General features: G+C 34.4%; 1 protein-coding gene across 1 annotated transcript in view; it reads left to right on the top strand.

The window, feature by feature from the left end:
- The window catches only part of nampt1 (nicotinamide phosphoribosyltransferase 1), a 29,837-nt gene that overhangs the window by 4,643 nt on the left and 4,957 nt on the right, over window positions 1–20,237 (top strand). The window contains exons 2-9 of the mRNA XM_087247863.2: window positions 4,537–4,693; window positions 6,287–6,390; window positions 9,145–9,273; window positions 16,055–16,213; window positions 16,483–16,619; window positions 18,572–18,797; window positions 19,370–19,489; window positions 19,885–20,025. Coding sequence (XP_087103989.1) covers window positions 4,537–4,693; window positions 6,287–6,390; window positions 9,145–9,273; window positions 16,055–16,213; window positions 16,483–16,619; window positions 18,572–18,797; window positions 19,370–19,489; window positions 19,885–20,025 — 1,173 coding nt within the window. The remainder of the gene's footprint in view (window positions 1–4,536; window positions 4,694–6,286; window positions 6,391–9,144; window positions 9,274–16,054; window positions 16,214–16,482; window positions 16,620–18,571; window positions 18,798–19,369; window positions 19,490–19,884; window positions 20,026–20,237) is intronic.

Genomic DNA, 20,237 nt, shown 5'->3' on the forward strand with positions numbered 1-20,237 from the left:
TGTTTTCTTTCGTCAGCGCTGCTCGAGGACGGGAGTGCATGCGTTTCTCTTTTATCCTCCCACCACAGATGTAATAGGATTCTCGTGTTTTGCATTGAGGCTGACGACACGTTCATTTAGCATTTTAAAGGGGACGCTTCATTACTTAAGGATCCCATTGAGGTCATTGGAGGGTCAGAGATCACGTGCGGGAAAATAGCTGATTGTTGCTTATTTGATTCAGTCATCAATTACAGTGAGTAAAGGGATAGTTCGCTCACAAGTTAAAATGTACTCCCTGTTTTACTGTCTGTCCTCTGTTAAATAAACAATTGATGATATTTGATGAAAAACTGTAACCATTGACTTCCATAGTAGGAAGGACAAATACTACGGAAGTCAGCGGTTACAGGTTTCCAACATTACTCAGAAATGTTCACTTTGAATATTGTGTACTCGTTTTCAGCACCGTTAGCTCTGCTTTTGACCTTGTGATGCTACTGGTGACGTTTAAATGTGTGATGTTTACTTTCCATTCAAGGTTTAGGCTTTGATAGAAACGAGGTGAAACTGGAGAAGCCAGTGACATTTACAGCAAGAGGGGATGAGAAGGAAGTAGAGATCAACTACAGGAGTAAAAAAAAAAAGAGTTGTGGTTAATTTTATGTTTGTGTATGAAAGGATTAAAGCTTTTTTTTTATTAGGTTCATCTTAGGTCAGAAAGACAAATAACACTGTAAATAAAATACACATAATATTAATACATACATATATATATATATATATATATATATATATATATATATATATATATATATATATATATATATATATATATATATATATAAAAAATATAAATATATATATATGTATATATATATATATATATATGTATAAGTATATATATATATATATATATATATATATATATATATATATATATATATATATATATATATATATATATAAAACACACCATAAAAATCCCCCACTAATACAATTCACCAAGCAAGAATGTATAAGCAAAACATAATTATCCTCTAAATAAGTATATAAATATTAAGGTAAAAAATCACACACACACACACACACACACACACACACACACACACACACACACATATATATATATATATATATATATATATATATATATATATATATATATATATTTGGAGTTTGCATGTTCTTCCCATGTTTATGTGTTTCCCCCAGGTTCTCCAGTTTCCCCCACAAGGCTAAACACATGCGCTATAGGTGAATTGGGTAAGCTAAAATTGTCCGTAGTTTATGAGTGTGTATGGATGTTTCCCAGTAACAGGTTGCATCCGCAGCGTAAAACGTATATTGGATAAGTTGGTTCATTCCCCTGTGGTGACATGCAATGCAATGCATGTAATTCAGCCTGTAATGAATTTAATTCAACATATTCAGGCAGAATTCATTCATTTCTTTTCTCTCCCTCAAGTGGTTCCAAACAAGTTTCTTTCTTCTGGTGACACAAAATCTATTTTTTATTTATTTATTGTATACAATTTATATTAAAACTATATAATATAACATACAAGACCACATGACAAATAGAATGCATAATGCCAATTTCAAATATTCATATATAGATAAATATGAAAAAAGAAATTAAATTCTAAATATCTCAAAAATATCACGCAACATATAAATAAAAAGAAAAAGAAAAAAATAAATATAGATAGATAGATAGGTAGATAGATAGATAGAGAGAGAGATAAAAAAAATCAATTATATATCAATAATATATTAATTAATTATTCCTCCAATCCTAAAAGGTTATTAAATGTTTCTGAGTACAGGTGAGTAGACTTGACAAACCACCTGTAGAAACACTCTTCTCTCTATTTGCCTCTTTTGAAATATCTCTTTTGCACAATAAGAGGTATTTACACTGTTTCTTATATGCACTGATGGTTTTTTTGGGCTAAAGCAGTCAAGTTTTCCAAATGATCAAATACCAAATCAATAATCAAATAATAATCAATATTTAAAGGGTGTTCAGTTTTCCAATTTTGAAAAATCGATTTGTTAGAAAAAGAAGAAGCAATTGAAGAAAGTTGAAAACCTGTAACCACTCACTTCCATAGTAGGAAAAACAAATAGTATGGAAGTCAATAGTTATACAGTAGGTTTCCATCATTTTTCTAAATATCTAAGTATCTAAAGATAACGGTTGTCTAAATGATGACATAATTTTCATTTTTGGGTGAACTATCCATTAAATACTCAATACTGAGCAGTATAGATTGTTTGGCCATCATTTAGATACCTCAACAATGAAACCGCCTGCAATCATCCTTCATGAGCCATGGCATAATGAATGAATTTGACACTGCGAAACCTCTAATATAGTTTTGAATTATATTGAGGTATCCCTGTGGAGAAAAATGACGGGGAAAAGTACTTGAATGCATGGACCAATCAATAAGCACACTACCTTTAGCATTGTAAAGGGCACTGGTTAGGCTTGTGTTAACAGTTCCATCTGGTGTTGCTCCGTTCCTCTTTTATCTTCAATCGACTGCATCAATGACATGCCTGTGTTGTGCAAGAGATTTCAGGGCTCTTATTGATTGCATGTGCAATTGGGAACATCAGATCCGATCTGGATCGTTTGGTTTTACAACTTGTTTATGCAGTGTTACTTTCAGTTTGACACACATCAAAATAGCTGCTTACCCAAAACCCTGTGGCAGATTCTTTGGATCTGAGGCTGGCATTGTGGTGTCCTCCATGTGCACAGTCAGTTGCTGTGGATGCCTGGACTGCATGCAGCTGTTCATGAGCTGTTTATTTCAGAAAAGAGACTCGAGCAGGATCTTCATGGCTGCTTATTCACAATAAGGGTGCCAAATATGTGGTTGATGGCAAAATTATTAGCTCTTCTTTGTAATATTTTTAAATACTAATATTTAAATGAATAAAGGAAATTTCCACTGTACTTCCTATAATATATTTTTGTAATATTAATACATAAAAAATATGCTATTATTATTTTCCCTATAGTATTGCACATCCATACTCAACCAGGCCCACTGTCCTTGCCTGAAATTGGCTATTGGAGTGCAGGGAACAACCATTGTAGCTGTCGGGCGTAACCATGAGGGTATAACCTTTCCCAGGCTGGCCTGTACACAGGAGAACGGCCAAAAACTGCTGGGGAAAGGTCAGCATGCACAAAATATCAGAAGGCAGCCTAGAATGTTGTCTGTTTGATATCTAGAGTAACTGTAGTCACGCTCTTGGCATAGGGTGTATTTATATCACAGCTCTTGAAGAGCAAGAGGGCAAGCTGGATGTTTTGTTTTTGTCTTTAGAAGTTAGATGTCGGTGCAAAATGTGCTAGCATGATATATATGTGGGTTGTGGGTTTTTGCATTGAAGATGCAATCAGATATTCAAATCTTTCCTTTGTCTGATGCTAACAAAAGCATGCATTTTAAGTTTTCACCGTAAATGCATCACTGCAATGTATCTACATTTGAAGTCAGAATTATTAGCCCTGCTTTGATTTTTTTTTCTTTTTTAAATATTTCCCAAATTATGTTTAACAGAGCAAGGAAATTTTCACAGTATGTCTGATAATGTTTTTTCTTCTAGAGAAAGCCTTATTTGTTTTATTTCCGCTAGAATAAAAGCAGTTTTAAATTTTTTTAAAACCAATTTAAGGTCAATATTATTAGCCCCTTTAAGCTAATTTTTTTTCCGATAGTCTACAGAACAAACCATCGTTAACTTGCCTAATTACCCTAACCTGCCTAGTTACCCTTAATTAACCTAGTTAAGCCTTTAAATGTCACTTTAAGCTGTATAGAAGTGTCTTGAAAAATATCTAGTCAAATATTATTTACTGTCATCATGGCGAATTAGAAATGACTTATTAAAACTATTATGTTTAGAAATGTGTTAAAAAAAATCTGCTCTTCGTTTAACAGAAACTGGGGAAAAAAATAAACAGAGGGGCTAGTAATTTAGGGGGGCTAATGATTCTGACTTCAAGTGTATATATAAAATAATGTGCATACATAACCTGACAAAAGTCTTGTCACCTATCGAAGTTTTAAGAACAACAAATAATAACTGGTCTTCTAGTTGATCATTTGGTTTCTGAAGTGGCTTATATGAAAGGCGAAGACCTCTAGATTACGCTTATTTAACTAAAGTAAGTATGATCATGCCTTGATTTTGAAAGATTTAATTAGGACAGTAAGGTCAGACTTTGCTTAAACAAAAGTCTTGTCACTTAACAGAAATAATGTCCAGTATAGAATATAAAGTCATGCTGCAGTAGAGAAAGAATACATTTTGTGTCTGACTCCCATGAGCTTGGAGGACTGCATCCATACATCTCTGCAATGACTCAAGTCACTTATTAATGTAAGGCGATATATATTATGTATGGAGCTGTAATCCACTCAAAACTTGCCGGAACTACTTTTGCTGTGCATTTCATTTAGAATGTTCATCAGCCAATCAGAATCAAGCATTCAGCAAGTATTAATAATAAATATCTTTCTTTCATTGCAGGTCACACATTATAAACAGTACCCACCCAACACTAGTAAGGTGTACTCTTACTTTGAGTGCCGTGAGAAGAAGACAGACTCGACCAAGCCCCGAAAAGTCAAATACGACAAGACGGTCTTCTATGGGCTTCAGTACATTCTCCACAAATACTTAAAAGGTAAGGCAATTGATTGCTTTATTTAGCTTGCGTTGACTCTCGTGAATGCAGCCTAACTTAGTCATACAGTCAGTTTGCTTCATTCTACCCTGAAAAGTAACACCACTGTTTGTTCCAGCAGAGGAAAAACAAAAGACTTTCTCGTGACGGAGCCAGTGTTAAATGAGCAAACGTGAGGGTAGAGTTATAGGCTAGGGAAGCAGCAGCATGAACAGGGCTTTGAGTGCAAGATGTGTGACTAACAGTCTGGTTTGAGGTTGTTGTTCTTGCATGCCGCTCAGATTTGCCACATTCATAAAGGAATTTTGTCTATTTTTGCACTGTAAAGGATTTCATGGTGCGCTGGGGCCAAGGCTTTAGAAATTGTGTTGTAGGATGAAAAAGTGAGACAAAGGAACATCTGCTCTTTCACCCACAAAGGCCGGTCGCTCAATACAAGCTCCCAGCTTCAGTCTGGATTCTGCAGCACTGTTAGACTAATAAATACTCATGCACTACTTTTATATTTTAATGTTTTTCTTTGCTTGCTCATACTATGGAAGTCAGTGTTTCCAGCATTTTTCAAAATATCTCCCTTAGTGTTTAAAACAAGTAAAGATTGCGTAAATGATGACAGAACTCTCAGTTTTAGGTGAACTATCCCTTTAAGCTAGTTTGAAGTGTGGACGGGACAAAGGTGCACTGCGAGCATGCAAGATTTCTTTAAGGCAATAACGCAAGGATGTAGGGAAAGGGAAATTAAGCATGCACACACACCATCCACCTGCTTTCACTGTAAGGGTGTCACGATCCTCCAAATTCTCGATTCGATTACATTTTCGATTCTGAAGGCACGATTCGATTCGATTTTCGATTATGAATAATTAATTAATGACCAATTAATTATTTGTAGCCTACCGTTTAAACTACCTGACCTGGATGGTCTTTGTTTTACCCATAAACAAATCATACAGTAAATGAATAAAGGCAAGATACTTTTCAGAGGTAGTGAGGAAGGAGGGCTGCTCAGAAATGCTACACGCCACTGTGGATGTCAAATCGTTGTCGTTCTAAAATGGCATTTAAAAACAAAGACAGTGTAAACAGGGCCTGAGTGTGTACTTTTCGCGAGCGGATTTGCAACGGGGCGGGCGGAGGATCGCGATGCCGGTGTTGTCTATCGGACGAACCGTATGTAATACGCACATAGCAGAGCTTGCAAAACTGTGTTTTTTTTGTCGACAACACGAACGATGTCAACATAACTCACTGGAAATCCAAAATGCTTACACACCGGCGACTTCATTGAAAAGAGGAGAGGGTTTAAGTTTTGTCGACGGGTCTCCTGCTTCTGCAGTTTAACAAGCACTTCAACAAGCCTGTTTTTTCCCGCTTGGCAAGACAAGCTGACGTGACATGGGGGCATGGCAGCATCGACGATTCTATTTTTTGATTCGATAATCGATTTAATTTAAGCATAAATTTCAATCGATTTCAATTAAAATCGAAATCGTGACACTCCTATTTCACTGTGTAGTTTATTCTTGTTTTGAGTTGTTTCTTCCTTGTGGTGTGTGTTACTGCAGTCTCAGAGTTGATGTTTTGTTCTTACAGGACAGGTCATCACACCAGAGAAGATTCAGGAAGCTAAAGAGGTGTACCGGGAACACTTTCAGGATGATGTTTTCAATGAAAAGGGATGGAATTACATTTTGGAGGTATTGATATAACTCTGGATGTCTCTTGTTTTGCAGGGTTCCCACACTTCTTGAAATGCTTGAATTTCAGATTTATTGTTATAAAGACGTATAGAATTTTCCCTTTTATTTGTCAAGTTTTATTGAAGACACTAGTTCAGAAACAAAAGGATTCTCTGTTTTGCATATTTTGTGCACATTTAACAAATAAAAAAAAAGAAAATCTTAATAGTAAATAAAAAACCCTCCCACATAACAAGACGACTTGTTCACAAAGAACTGTTTGAACAACAGAGTATGATGACAAAGCATATTAAAACATTACAGAAATGATAAGGTAACAGTTAAAAGGATGCCAAATTTTGTCAAATTGTTCGAGTTTTCTTTTCAAATAGTGTCTAATTCGCTCTAAATATAACATTAAGGTAGTTTCTCCAAGCCAGTTTACATATAGGGGATGTTACATCTTTCCCCAATTTCTGTTTAACGGAGGGGAAGATTTTGTTTCAACACATTTCTAAACATGATAGTTTTAATAACTAATTTCTAATAACTGATTTATTTTATCTTTGCCATGATGACAGCACATCATATTTGACTAGATATTCTTCAAGACACTAGTATTCAGCCTAAAGTGACATTTAAAGGCTTAACTAGGTAAATTAGGTTAAGTTAGGGTAATAATTAGGCAAATCATTGTATAAGTGAAGTTTATTCATAAACTAATTTCGAGAGGAGCACGTGATTATGATTGAACACGGCTGGTTCTGCATTAGCATGCATGATCCACCAATCAGGCCATTCCTGACCCACTATAAAGAGCCAGGGTTTTTTCACTACAGTCATCTGTGATTTGAAGAATCCCCCCTTCCACCCCTACCTTTTCACCTTTCCCTCCATAGGGCGGCACGGTGGCCCAGTGACTAGCACTGTCGCCTCACAGCAAGAACGTCACCGGTTCTAGTCCTTCAACAGGCCGGTGGTTGTTTCTGTGTGTAGTTTGCATGTTCTTCCCGTGCTTGCGTGGGTTTTCCCCGGGTCCTCCGGTTTCTTCCCACATCCCAAAAACATGCACAACAAGTAAATTGATGTATCTAAATTTGCAATTCAGGTAATCTTATAATGCAGCATATCTTTTAATAGCATTCAATTTTTAGTCATCAGCTCCTATCAAGGGGGAGTTGTCGAGATCTACCTGAGCTCAAGGCTCCCCTCTCTTCCTCCAAACGGGAGGGAGCCCAGGGCTCTAGAACCTTCGAGCTCAGGGCTCTCTCCCAGGACAGCATGCCAAACTTGCTTATAATCAATCATCAGCTAAGTGTGAACTCTTGAACTGTGGTTTGTTCTGTAGCCAATGGAAAAAAAACAGCTTAAGGGGGTGTTACGGATCAAAACTGAAAACTGGCTTGAATAATAACAACAATCAAGGTTTAAGCCGAACATATGAAAGACACAGACGATTTAATTAATAAATTGACGTCCCGTCAATACTCTTTAATTTTCATAAATCATATGTTTCCAAAAGAGACAAAACATTAAGAAAAATCAAGTAGACGGGTAGGGCAGCTAAGGAAAACAGGCCTCTGACTATACTGTTTTTAAATGGACAGATCTTACCTACAACTCCCGTGAAAGGAATAAAAAACAGGTGAGTCTTCAGGGCCACTGCTTACCTTCACTAAACTAAATAAATAACAAAACGTGACTATGAAAATAAAAATAAACCACTACCTGCTTCGAAATAAAGTATCAAAATAAAGTAGTTAGCCAATTACGAACTGAAGAATCAAAAGTTTGACAAGAACAAAACACTAAAAAGAGCGGCATGTAGATGCGGAGCACCGCCAGCCAGACCGCCTGAGCTCAAGCCACCACCGAGCTGAGGGAGGGTGAGAGACTGCAAGAGAGAGAGAGAGCCGCCATTGCTGTCAGCCGTATATACTGGGAATCCCAAGTGACGTCACAGGCGTCATCCAATCCTGGACAAGCCGGGTAGAAAAACTCCTCCTATAACTCAAGCGCAACAAGCACAAACCCGCAACAGATAAATAAATGAATTTAAAAAACACAGACCCGCGTAACAGGGCGCTAATTATTTTGACCTTAAAATGTTTAAAAAAAAATTTAAACTGCTTTGATTCTAGCCGAAATAAAACAAATAAGACTTTCTCCAGAAGAAAAAATATTATAGGAAATACTGTGAAAATTTGTTTGCTCTGCTAAACAATATTTGGGAAATTTTAGAAAGAAAAAAAACAGGAGGCCGATTCATTTTGACTTGAACTGTATATGCAAGGCCTGGAAAGTGCATAAAACAAACACAGGTCCTTGAAAGGGCTTGAGTTTAAATAAAGTGCTTTAAATAAAAATAGTTTTTGGTGTTATTTCAACAGTTCTCATGATGATGTCAAAAAAACCCCCCAAAATTTCTTCATTTAAAAATCTTTAATTTAACAATTGTACAAAAACTACTAGAAACTACTAGAAATAATGCACATTTTAGAAACCACATTTGAATATTACCAGTTTTGTCTTCAGCACATTTTTATTAAAGGACTTCGAACATGACGGTTGAAAATGGCACATTTGATGTAAATATTATGTAAGTTAAATGTTAAGTACAGTAATGACGTTTATATGTTGTTGGTGTAAATTACAGAGGTGCTTGATGTGAACTTTATGGCGCTTTTAAAAGCTCTTATAAAAGAGTGGGAACCCTGGTTTGTCCCGTGATTGATTTTCAGTCACATCTTTAATGTTATATCACTTGTACAGAAATACAACGGTCACCTTCCCATCGAGATTAAGGCTGTGCCAGAGGGAAGCGTCATCCCACGGGGAAATGTGCTCTTTACTGTGGAAAACACAGATCCGGAGTGTTACTGGCTCACTAATTGGGTAGAGGTAAGACTTTTACCTTTAATTGACCTACAGTAGTCAACACCCAAGACAAGAATGGGTGTTGTTTAATAGTTTTAGTAAAACTTTGACGAAAGCTTTGGATCCACTTTAAATGTTGAGTGCTGTATATGATTTTATTTAAAGCACGTGTGAAATTAAAATGTACAATTTTTATTTTGCTAGCTCAATAGAATAATATAAATAAAGAATAATAGACTGATTTCACGCAGCCGCTGTTTTAAAAAGTGAAGTCGAGGCTGCGGTGGGAAGACACCCGGAAGTATTGTTGGGAGTTGCATGGGAACGTTGTGTACTTGGCTGTATATCTTATCAGCAAAGAGAAAGTAACACAAATGTATTATTCCACCGCCTTCCGAGTGACCCGAAGGTCCATCCTGAATGAATGGTGAAAATAAAAAGGGATGTCAGAGCTCATTTCCAGCTAAGTTAAGGGAAATGGCACTAGTAAGCTAACGTTTTCTTTCCCAAACACACGTTTTAGATGCCATTTATCAAACTCGAGTTAATAAACTGATTCTTTCATCATATTAGATTCGTCATGATACTGAATTAATAGAAAAACCGTCAATTTCCCACTAGCATTTAGTCAATGTTGATGGCTTTCTTAAAACAGCGCTGATTTGCCATTGTGTTCACATGCTCAACAGAAATGCTTGTGATTGGCCGAGAAGGTCATCACCCTCCGCTGTTTACTGAGCACAAACACAGACGAGCCGAGCGATCTGCTTGATGACTCGACTGATCTTCACGGCTGCTTCGCGCTCCAGCCTCTGTGTATCTGTGTTTGCACTGGGTGAAGAGCGGTAAACTGAGTGCAAACACAGATACACGAAGACTGAAGTGCGAAGCAGCCGTGAAGATCAGTCGAGTCAATCGCGCACAATGTTAGCCGGTTTTAAAACTTCAGTACCAGGACAACACTATTACAGACAACACGAGGGTGTGCTACAAAGAACTGCAGTGTTTTATCACTCACCGGGTTACATAGGCTGAAGCAGGAAAGCGTCCCCACGGTGTTTAACTGGTGCCATGATCTGAAGCCTTGGAGGACACTTGAGCATGCTACTCTTACAGAGATTGCGATGTTGTTTGATGCCTAATTTGCTTTTAATTGTTTAAATTAAACTTACTGAATAATATTCAAGTGATGGTTACACAATTTCTGCATTTCAAAATCTCAGCAACAGCTGGAGGTTTGTAGTCCACAACATATTGCTGCAATGTTCACAGTGCTGGTCCTACACTTACGGGTTTCTTCCCACTGCAGCCTCGCTTTGGTTCTTTAAAATGGCGGCCGCGTGAAATTAAACAGTGCAAGTTATATTTGTTTTGGTAATTGTCAATCAAATCTGGCCATTTGCTGCTGCATTTGGAGTGTCAGTCCTTCTGTTGATGTCAACCCGTGGATTTCTGCATATTAATTACCGTTATCATACTGGTAGTTTAGCCCCGCCTCCTACTTAATATTCCATTTCAGTTGGAAGTAGATTAACATACTGAAATAAAGGTCTGAGGAACTTTCACTTCACCTAGACATTAAAGGTTACTTAGTTTGCATTATTGATATACAATATTATGTTAACATATGTGTGATTTCAGTAGGAACATACATTTATACTGGTTGCAGCATCCGCTGGTGTTGGTGGTTCATTCCGCTGTGGCGACCCCATAATAATAAAGGGACTAAGCTGAAAAGAAAATGAATGAATGAATGAATGAATGAATCCACAAATTATGTTGTGTCAATCGTATATAAGGTAAACATATAGGTAACATAGAAATCCTTCAAGAACATGTCAGTCACTCTACATTAGGCTAAATCTCACCAATCCTGCCAAGTCATACTGACATCCCCAAATCCAGCTCCACCTGTACAGTCATCATGATAAAGCACACCTGTCAGAGAAAACAATCCCCGATTTTTACTCTACTTTGCTTCATTTGCATATTCAAAGTAAGTGGATTTTTCTTGACTGAGTCAGGGTGAGTTGTATGTATGCGTGTAGACGGTATATTTAGACTGTGTGTTTTTATTTGCCCTTGGCTCTCAGAACACAACGTCACCACATATCTGCTCTCTAGGAGACTACAATAACATGTGCATGATCTTTATGATGGCCATGGGAAGGGTTATGATTAGCTCAATTGTTTGGACACTCTTCAGACCTGCAAGGCGACTTTACACAGATAATGAAAGTATTTAGTGTACACCTTTAGTCTTTTGTGTTGCGAAGGTGGAGAGAATGTCTCTTTTGTGACTGCCACATGCTGGCCCTTTGCATTATAGTTTGGCTTTACACACACATGTGAGCCAGCATTAAACACTAGTTTTAAGATAATCCCTGTTGACATTTGTGCACTGAGACAGATTTTGAGCTGATGAATGACATTAAGTGTGAAGTTTAGTCAGAGGAAATGCAGAAAAAGCTATTCTTAGGAGTTTGAGAAATAGGACAGGATCATAAGGAAAAAAATTATTTATTATATTTTAAAGTAGGGTTTTACCGATTACCAATTTTTTGCTTGATACTGATTTTAATTTAAAACTTTCAGCTGTTTTCAAAGCCACTAATGATCAAATGGTTTACACTTAATTTTAATGATTTATATTTTGATATAAATTGCTAATGCTACCAGCTTTACACATATTCCAACAATGACTGAAGCCACAACAATTTAGGAATTAGATTTTAAAGTAAGGATGTACTGATTTGTACCGATTACACATATTTTTGGTCAAAACCGATTTGTTTTGGCCATTTCCAATACCGATATCAGTCAATTGCATACAATACTATACACTTAATTTTAATAATATATATTTTGATATGAATTGTTAATGCTGTCAGCCTTAAAAGCATTCCAGCAATATGCATTAATTATATTTTAATGTAGGGTTGTACCGATTTGTACTGATTACACATTTTTGGTCAATACCGATATTAATTAAACTTTTGGCCGATTTCAATACCGATATCGGTCAATTGCATGCAGACTATGCCCTTAATGTTAATAATATATATTTTGATATGAATTGTTAATGCTGTCAGCCTTAAAAGCATTCCAGCAATATGCATTTATTATATTTTAATGTAGGGTTGTACCGATTTGTACTGATTACACATTTTTGGTCAATACCGATATTAATTAAACTTTTGGCCGATTTCAATACCGATATTGGTCAATTGCTTGCAGACCATCCCCTTAATGTTAATGATATATATTTTAATATGAATTGTTAATGCTGTCAGCTTCCAGAATATTCCAACAATGACTGAGATTTTTCTAGCTAGTTTTGCTGAGCATGGATTGGATCCATGTAACATGCAACTTTCCAACTTTTTAAGAGAGGGACAATTTAAGATAAAAAAAATATATGCACATTTTTAATATATGATTTACACAATCAAGTTACACAATCAAATTTACATAGGACAATTTACTAAAACAAATTCACAACTAAAAGGCAAATGAGGGCAAATGTAGCATAAAACTTTTGTCAACATAATTTGCAACACAGATGCATTTTTCCCCAAAAAGGACTGTCAGCAGTGTCTGGCTTTAAGAGGTGGATTAAATGTGTACAGTTTAAGTCAAAATTATTAGCCCCCCTGTTTATTTTTTCCCCAATTTCTTTTAAACGGAGAGAAGATTTCTTCAACATGCGTTTAAACATATTCGTTTTAATAACTAATTTCTAATAACTGATTTTTGTCCTGTTGACAGCACATAATATTTGGCTATATATTTTTCAAGACACTTTTATACAGCTTAAAGTGACATTTAAGGCTTAACTAGGTTAAATAGGTTAAGCGGGTTAGGGTTATTAGGGAAGTTATTGTATAACGATGGTTTGTTCTGTAGACTATTGAAAAATAATATAGCTTAATGGGGCTAATCATTTTGTCCCAAAAATGTTTTTAAAAAAATTAAAAACTGCTTTTATTCTAGTCGAAATTAAACAAATAAGACTTTCTTCTGAAGAAAAAAAATTATGAGACATACTGTGAAAATTCCCTTGCTCTTCTAAACATCATTTGGGAAATATTTAAAAAAGAAATCAAAGTGGGGCTAATAATTCTGACTTAAACTGTATATAGACAGTTCAATTTTGGAGAACAAAAAAAAAAACATTTCCAATTTTTTCCACCAAAATAAAAGCTCTGTTTTTGAAAGGAACAACAATAAATATGAAAAATTTTGTGGATTATTTAAATGTATTAATACTAATAATAATAACAGCTTAGTAAATTATTTGTATTATAAATTATAATCAGTGTTATAAAACACTTTGTTGACATGAGGACTAGGCAGTGGTTCTCATGTCTGTTATGTACATAAATGCATTTGATTTTGTTTTCTTTTTGATTGAAAAAGGAAATTTCATTAGACTTTAAATTTGCATTGATTAATGCTAACCAGATCTCATCAGGCTCTAACTGAGTTATCGAACACCCTGTTTCACTTAGAAATACATCACATTTCTCTGGCAAAATTGCAACTGAGACTAGAATAATGAATAAAATCATTATCAAAAGATGACTGGATTGACTGGATTTTAAAGCAGATTCAGAAACAAGCTATTACCCCAGGGCAAAAACAGCGATTGCACTAAAACTCTACAGTTCACCGAGTTGAATGGAGTCCATGAGATTGAGACAGCAGGATGTTCTTGTGCCCAGAAAGCGCCAGGGCTTATCAGGGTATTTGTGTAGTATCATAATATTGACTTGACCGGCTGGCCTTAAACAATGCATTTCTGCCTGGCATCACCTCCCAGCAAACACTCTGTGTTTATTTGAGATTTTTCAAGCTCTCTAAGTGCATAAGGACTGCACAAAAATGTGTTTTTTTCTGCAATATACAGTGCTCAGTATAAATGACTATTAAAATGAATGTTTTTGTCCATTTCTAAGTGAATTTAAACAATATTTTTGGTCCATTTAAACATATCTCTTTATACTAGTGGAAGTAACAACTCTCCATCATTGCACTTTGCTGTTGGGGCTCCTATTGCGCATAAAGAGTTGAATATACATCTGTATGCATATCTGTCAAAACAGTGCAAAGTTATCATACTTTAATATATGAGACATTAAATATTGGACAAAAATAATGTAAAAGTATTCCAAAAGTAATCCGATTACATTACTACAAATGTGTAAATATAGTAACTCCACGTCATTGCTCTTTGCTTTTATGGCTGGTAAAGTATTTCATATATATTTGTGTATATATATACAGTATGTATCTGTCAAAACAATACAACATTATTCTACATTAATATAAGAGACATACAATGTAGGTTAGCACAAAAGTAATCTAAATTTAATCCAAAAGTAATCAAATTACGTTAGCATAAATGTGAAAAGGTATTAACTCTCCATTGCACTTTGTTGTTGGGGCTTCTGTTGCTGATAAAGAATTGAATATATATTTGTATGTATATCTGTGAAAGCAATTATCCTACAATAAAATATGACACATAAAATGTAGATTAGCACAAAAGTAATCTAAATGTAATCCAAAAGTAATCAGATTACATTACTATAAATGTTTGAAAGTATTAACTCTCCATTGTTGTTGCGGCTTCTGTTGCTCATAAATAATTGAATATATAGTTGTATGTAAATCTGTCAAAACAATATGTTATCCTACATTAATATATGAAACATAAAATGTAGGTTAGCACAAAAGCAATCTAAATGTAATCCAAAAGTAATCAGTTTACATTACTATAAATGTGTAAACAGTATAAACTTCCTATTGCACTTTGTTGTTGGGGCATCTGGTGCTGATAAAGAATTGAATATATACACTGTATATCTGTGAAAGCACTAGAACATTATCCTACATTAATATAAAAAACATAAAATGTAGATTAGCACAAAAGTATTCTAAATGTAATCCAAAAGTAATCAGATTGCGTTACCATAAATGTGTAAAAAGGATTAACTCTCCATTGCACTTTGTTGTTGGGGCTTTTGTTGCTGATAAAGAATTGAATATATATTTGTATGTATATCTGTCAAAACAATATTTTATCATACATTAATATAAGAGACATAAAATGTAGGTTAGCACAAAACTAATCTTATTGTAATCCAAAAGTAATCAGATTACATTACTGTAAATGTGTGAAAGTATTAACTCTCCATTGCACTTTGTTGTGGGAGTTTTTGGTGCTGATAAAGAATTATATATATATATATATATATATATATATATATATATATATATATATATATATATATATATATATATATATATATATATATATATAGTATATATCTGTGAAAGCAATGCAACATTATCCTACATTAATATAAGAAACATAAAATGTAGATTAGCACAAAAGTAATCTAAATGTAATCCAAAAGCCAAAAGTAATCAGATTACGTTACCATAAATGTGTTAAAAGGATTAACTCTCCATTGCACGTTGTTGTTGGGGCTTCTATTGCTGATAAATTATTGAACATATATTTGTATGAATATCTGTCAAAACAATATGTTAAAGTAATCTAAATGTAATCCAAAATTAATCAGATTACGTTACTATAAATGTGTGAAAGTATTAACAAAGTAGACACACATTTTGTCATGTAATTTGTAATCAGTAACTAATTAGGATTCATAAATCATCTGCTCAGTGCCTATTAAGTGTTCAAAATAAAATGCTAATAAATAAAACACATTTCTTATCATTTAATAGTTGACCTAATAGTTGCTGTTTAAATGGTGTGCGTTTGTTTCCTCAACAGACTTGCCTGGTTCAGATCTGGTATCCCATCACCGTCGCCACAAACTCGAGGGAACAGAAGAAGATTCTGGCCAAATATCTCATGGAAACGTCGGGAAGCCTGGAAGGACTGGAGTATAAACTGCATGACTTTGGTTACAGAGGGGTTTCATCGCAAGAGGTGAGATTCATGTGCTGTTTACCTTTACGCAATTCACCTTAATCCACATTTACAAGTAATTAAATTCCTTTTAAACATATTTCACCACATTTTAGAATAAAATTCCCTCAAAGACCTTGTGTTCATCTCTTAATATACAGGTTATCTTTTCATTGTCATGTTTGTAACCACGTCTTTCAGCCAACATAGTTTCAAAAAGTCATAGTTAATGGTTTATTAATAGCAAGAACTTTAAAATGAAGTCTGACCCATGTTTGTTTTTTCCCCAGACGGCTGGTATCGGCGCATCTGCACACTTGGTGAACTTTAAAGGAACGGATACGGTGGCCGGGATCGGGGTCATCAAGAAATACTACGGCACCAAAGACCCGGTTCCTGGCTTCTCAGTACCAGCTGCAGAACACAGGTGGAACAGCTCAAACTTGTTGTGTCTGAATGAATACTGCAGCTTCAGGATGATAGTTAATATGAACAGCTAAAACCAATTTCCTTTAAACTGGAGGGTTTTAAGTAGTTGCTGTTGTGTTAGATGTTGCACAATGCATTCTGGTTAGTTAATGCCGCATCATTACCCTCCTCATTTCCTGTCGTATATTCAGCAGCATCCTGTTACATCATTATCGGAGACCAGAGTTTCTTCACACTCGAGCAAATCTTGGTGTGAAAGACTGTGGTGAATTGAATCACAGGAGAAGTTACTTTTGCATTGACTGATGTTTTGTAAAATGCTGCCAGCTAGTGGTGCGTGTCATAAAATGAAACATGGTGATCAGCATGTAAATGGCTGGGCAATTTTGTAATATTAATGTGATATATTTATTATATACACACTCATTGTGTACATATTTTAAAAAGGTTTATGTCTACACAGTATGTTTTAAACTTGTATGTGTAAAACACTAAAAATAATTTAGATATTTTTATTATATAATTTATTATATTTGCATATGCATTTGCATATAAATATGGAAATAAATTGCATAATATTAATAAATGTTAGTAACAGTAAAAATACGTTAACCCTTTTTTTATATATTATTAGTTTTTTATATAATTTAGCACTTTTATAATATATTTCAGCACTTGAGTAGTTTTATGAGTTATGCTATTGTACTTTATTTGCATATATTTATGTGCATAGAGAGAAATCTGCATAGTAGGTATGTTTTTTATTTTATGCAGTATATATGTGTGAAAGCAATGCAACATTATCCTACATTAATATAAGAAACATAAAATGTAGATTAGCACAAAAGTAATCTAAATGTAATCCAAAAGCCAAAAGTAATCAGATTACATTACCATAAATGTGTTAAAAGGATTAACTCTCCATTGCACTTTGTTGTTGGGGCTTCTATTGCTGATAAATATTTGAACATATATTTGTATGTATATCTGTCAAAACTATATGTTAAAGTAATCTAAATGTAATCCAAAAGTAATCAGATTACGTTACTATAAATGTGTGAAAGTATTAACTTTGAAAAGTAGACACACATTTTGTCATGTAATTTGTAATCAGCAACTAATTAGGATTCATAATATATTGTACTTTATTTGCATATATTTATGTGCATAGAGATAAATCTGCATAGTAGGTATGTTTTTTTATTTTTTATTTTAAACATTACATTTTTAATCTTAAACCATAATCTTAAACATTTGTTATGCATATTTATATTTCTATACATAGAGAGAAATTTGCAAAGTAGGTTAGTTAGTTTTTACCTTTTTTAATATTTATATGCATAGAGAGAAATCTGTATAATAGGTTGTTCGTTTTTATCTTAAACATTTATATATTTGTACACGTTTATATTTATATGCATAGAAAGAAATCTGCATAGTAGGTATAATAATTAATTTTAGGAGTCATATTATTGTAGTTTAAATAATTTGCATAGAGAGAAATCTGCATACTAATAATTAGTTTTTTTATCTTAGATAGATTTTTTTTAATGAATGTTTATATTTCTTTACATAGAGAGACATCTGCATGGTATTCTGATCGTTAGTTCTTTATCTTAAACAGCCTTTTCCCATATTTATATGCATAGAAAAATCTGCATAGTATTTTAATAATTAGTTCATCTTAAACAGCTAAATTTTGTTTACATATTTCTATTTCTATGCATAGAGAGAAATCTGCACATTTAGTCTGATTCTTTTTAGTATATCTTATTGTACATTTTCTTTTTGTTGTAATTTAATTGTTGTTGTTTTTAATCTCAAACAGCTCATTTATATCTAATTGCTGAAATGTAATTAATGCTAATAGATGTTGGCATGTACATTCATATATATATATATATATATATATATATATATATAAACAGCATTTGTGACTTTGTGTTGCAGCACAATCACTGCCTGGGGAAAGGACCATGAGAAAGACGCTTTTGAGCACATCATCAAGCAGTTCCCGTCGGTGCCCGTGTCCATCGTCAGCGACAGCTACGACATCTACAACGCCTGTGAGAAGATCTGGGGTGAAGACCTGCGGAGTCTGATCGAGATGAGGAGCGCAGATGCCCCGCTGGTGGTGCGGCCCGATTCTGGAAATCCTCTCGACACCGTGCTCAAGGTACAGTGGTTATGACCAGGACCTGGGCTATTTCTGTACAAAATCTGCAGACTTATGAATGATTCGTAACTCAAGTGGAAAGTGTCACACAGAAAAAGTGTTTTAGGGCCGTAATTAAAGACATTAAACAGGAAATAATAATTATGTAATTTAGCACTTGTATTATATATTTCCATCAGCACTTCAGTAGTTTTATAAATTATGTTATTGCCATTTTTTATTTACGTATATTTATATATGTGGAGTGAGTTTTGGAGAGTCATAACTAAAAAATTAAAACATGAAATACTTTTAGCTTTTTATTTAAGGTTAACAATGCAAATCCAATTAGATTCGCTTTTTTCAGATGCAATTATCACCACAAGTCTCTCATATAATATATGAATGTCATATATTTACTTATAGACAGAAAGTATTACTTTACCCATCACTATTACTTACTTTATATAAATATATATAAAAAATAAAAGTAAAAAATTCTTGTAATAACCCCATTTAATTCTGCTCCAGGGTTTTTCCAGTGAGTATTTGAATGAGTGCCCTGAAAATGAAAATGATGTGTTATTTTGCAGGTCCTGGAGATTTTAGGCAAGAAGTTTCCTCCAGAGGAGAACTCTAAAGGCTATAAGGTGCTTCCGCCGTACATTCGGGTCATTCAGGGTGACGGTGTGGACATCAACACCCTACAGGAGGTGTGTATGTGCAGCTATTGAGCTGTTTCTGGCATTCATTCTGGAAATGCATGAAAACACTTGAATTTTAGTCATGTTTAATCGTGTCTAAGCACATCAAAAGCACTTCATTTTTGAATGAAGTGCTTGAAACTGCTTGAAAATATTATTGTTGCTTTCATGATAATTTATCTTACTAAATAGATAAAAATATTATTTCATGCAGTATAAAGTGAAAAGGGTTGAACAATTACACTCTAATGAAGCATGTATGTATATGTAAATACTGATTTATTGCACTTGTAAAGTGCTGGAAACGTTTTAAAAAACACACCTGGAAAATGCATGAAAAGTGCTTTATGACTTTGGGAAAGGTGTAAATACCTGCTCTGTTGTTGATTGCATGTGTTATACAGATCGTGGAGGGCATGAAGGAGCACAGATGGAGCATCGAGAACATTGCGTTTGGCTCAGGAGGAGCTTTACTGCAGAAACTGACCCGAGATCTGCTCAACTGCTCTTTTAAGTGCAGTTATGTGGTGACGAACGGACTGGGCGTAAGTGCAGAGCTAGCAGAGACTCTAGGGCCTGTGCTTTTCCATTCTAATACAATTACTGAATTTAAAATGCTCATTTTAGAAAAAAAAATTCAGAGGGCACTGATTTTTGCATCTGAACTTTATAAATTCTGCAGGAGCAATGCATTTGGGCATATATGTTGTATATATTGAGTGTATATGTTTTTTTTGGGTTTTTTTATCTATGTGCA

The sequence above is a fragment of the Danio rerio genome, chromosome 4 (genome assembly GCF_052040795.2).
Source record: "Danio rerio strain M-AB ecotype USA chromosome 4, GRCz13ab, whole genome shotgun sequence".
Classification (NCBI taxonomy): Eukaryota; Metazoa; Chordata; class Actinopteri; order Cypriniformes; family Danionidae; genus Danio; species Danio rerio.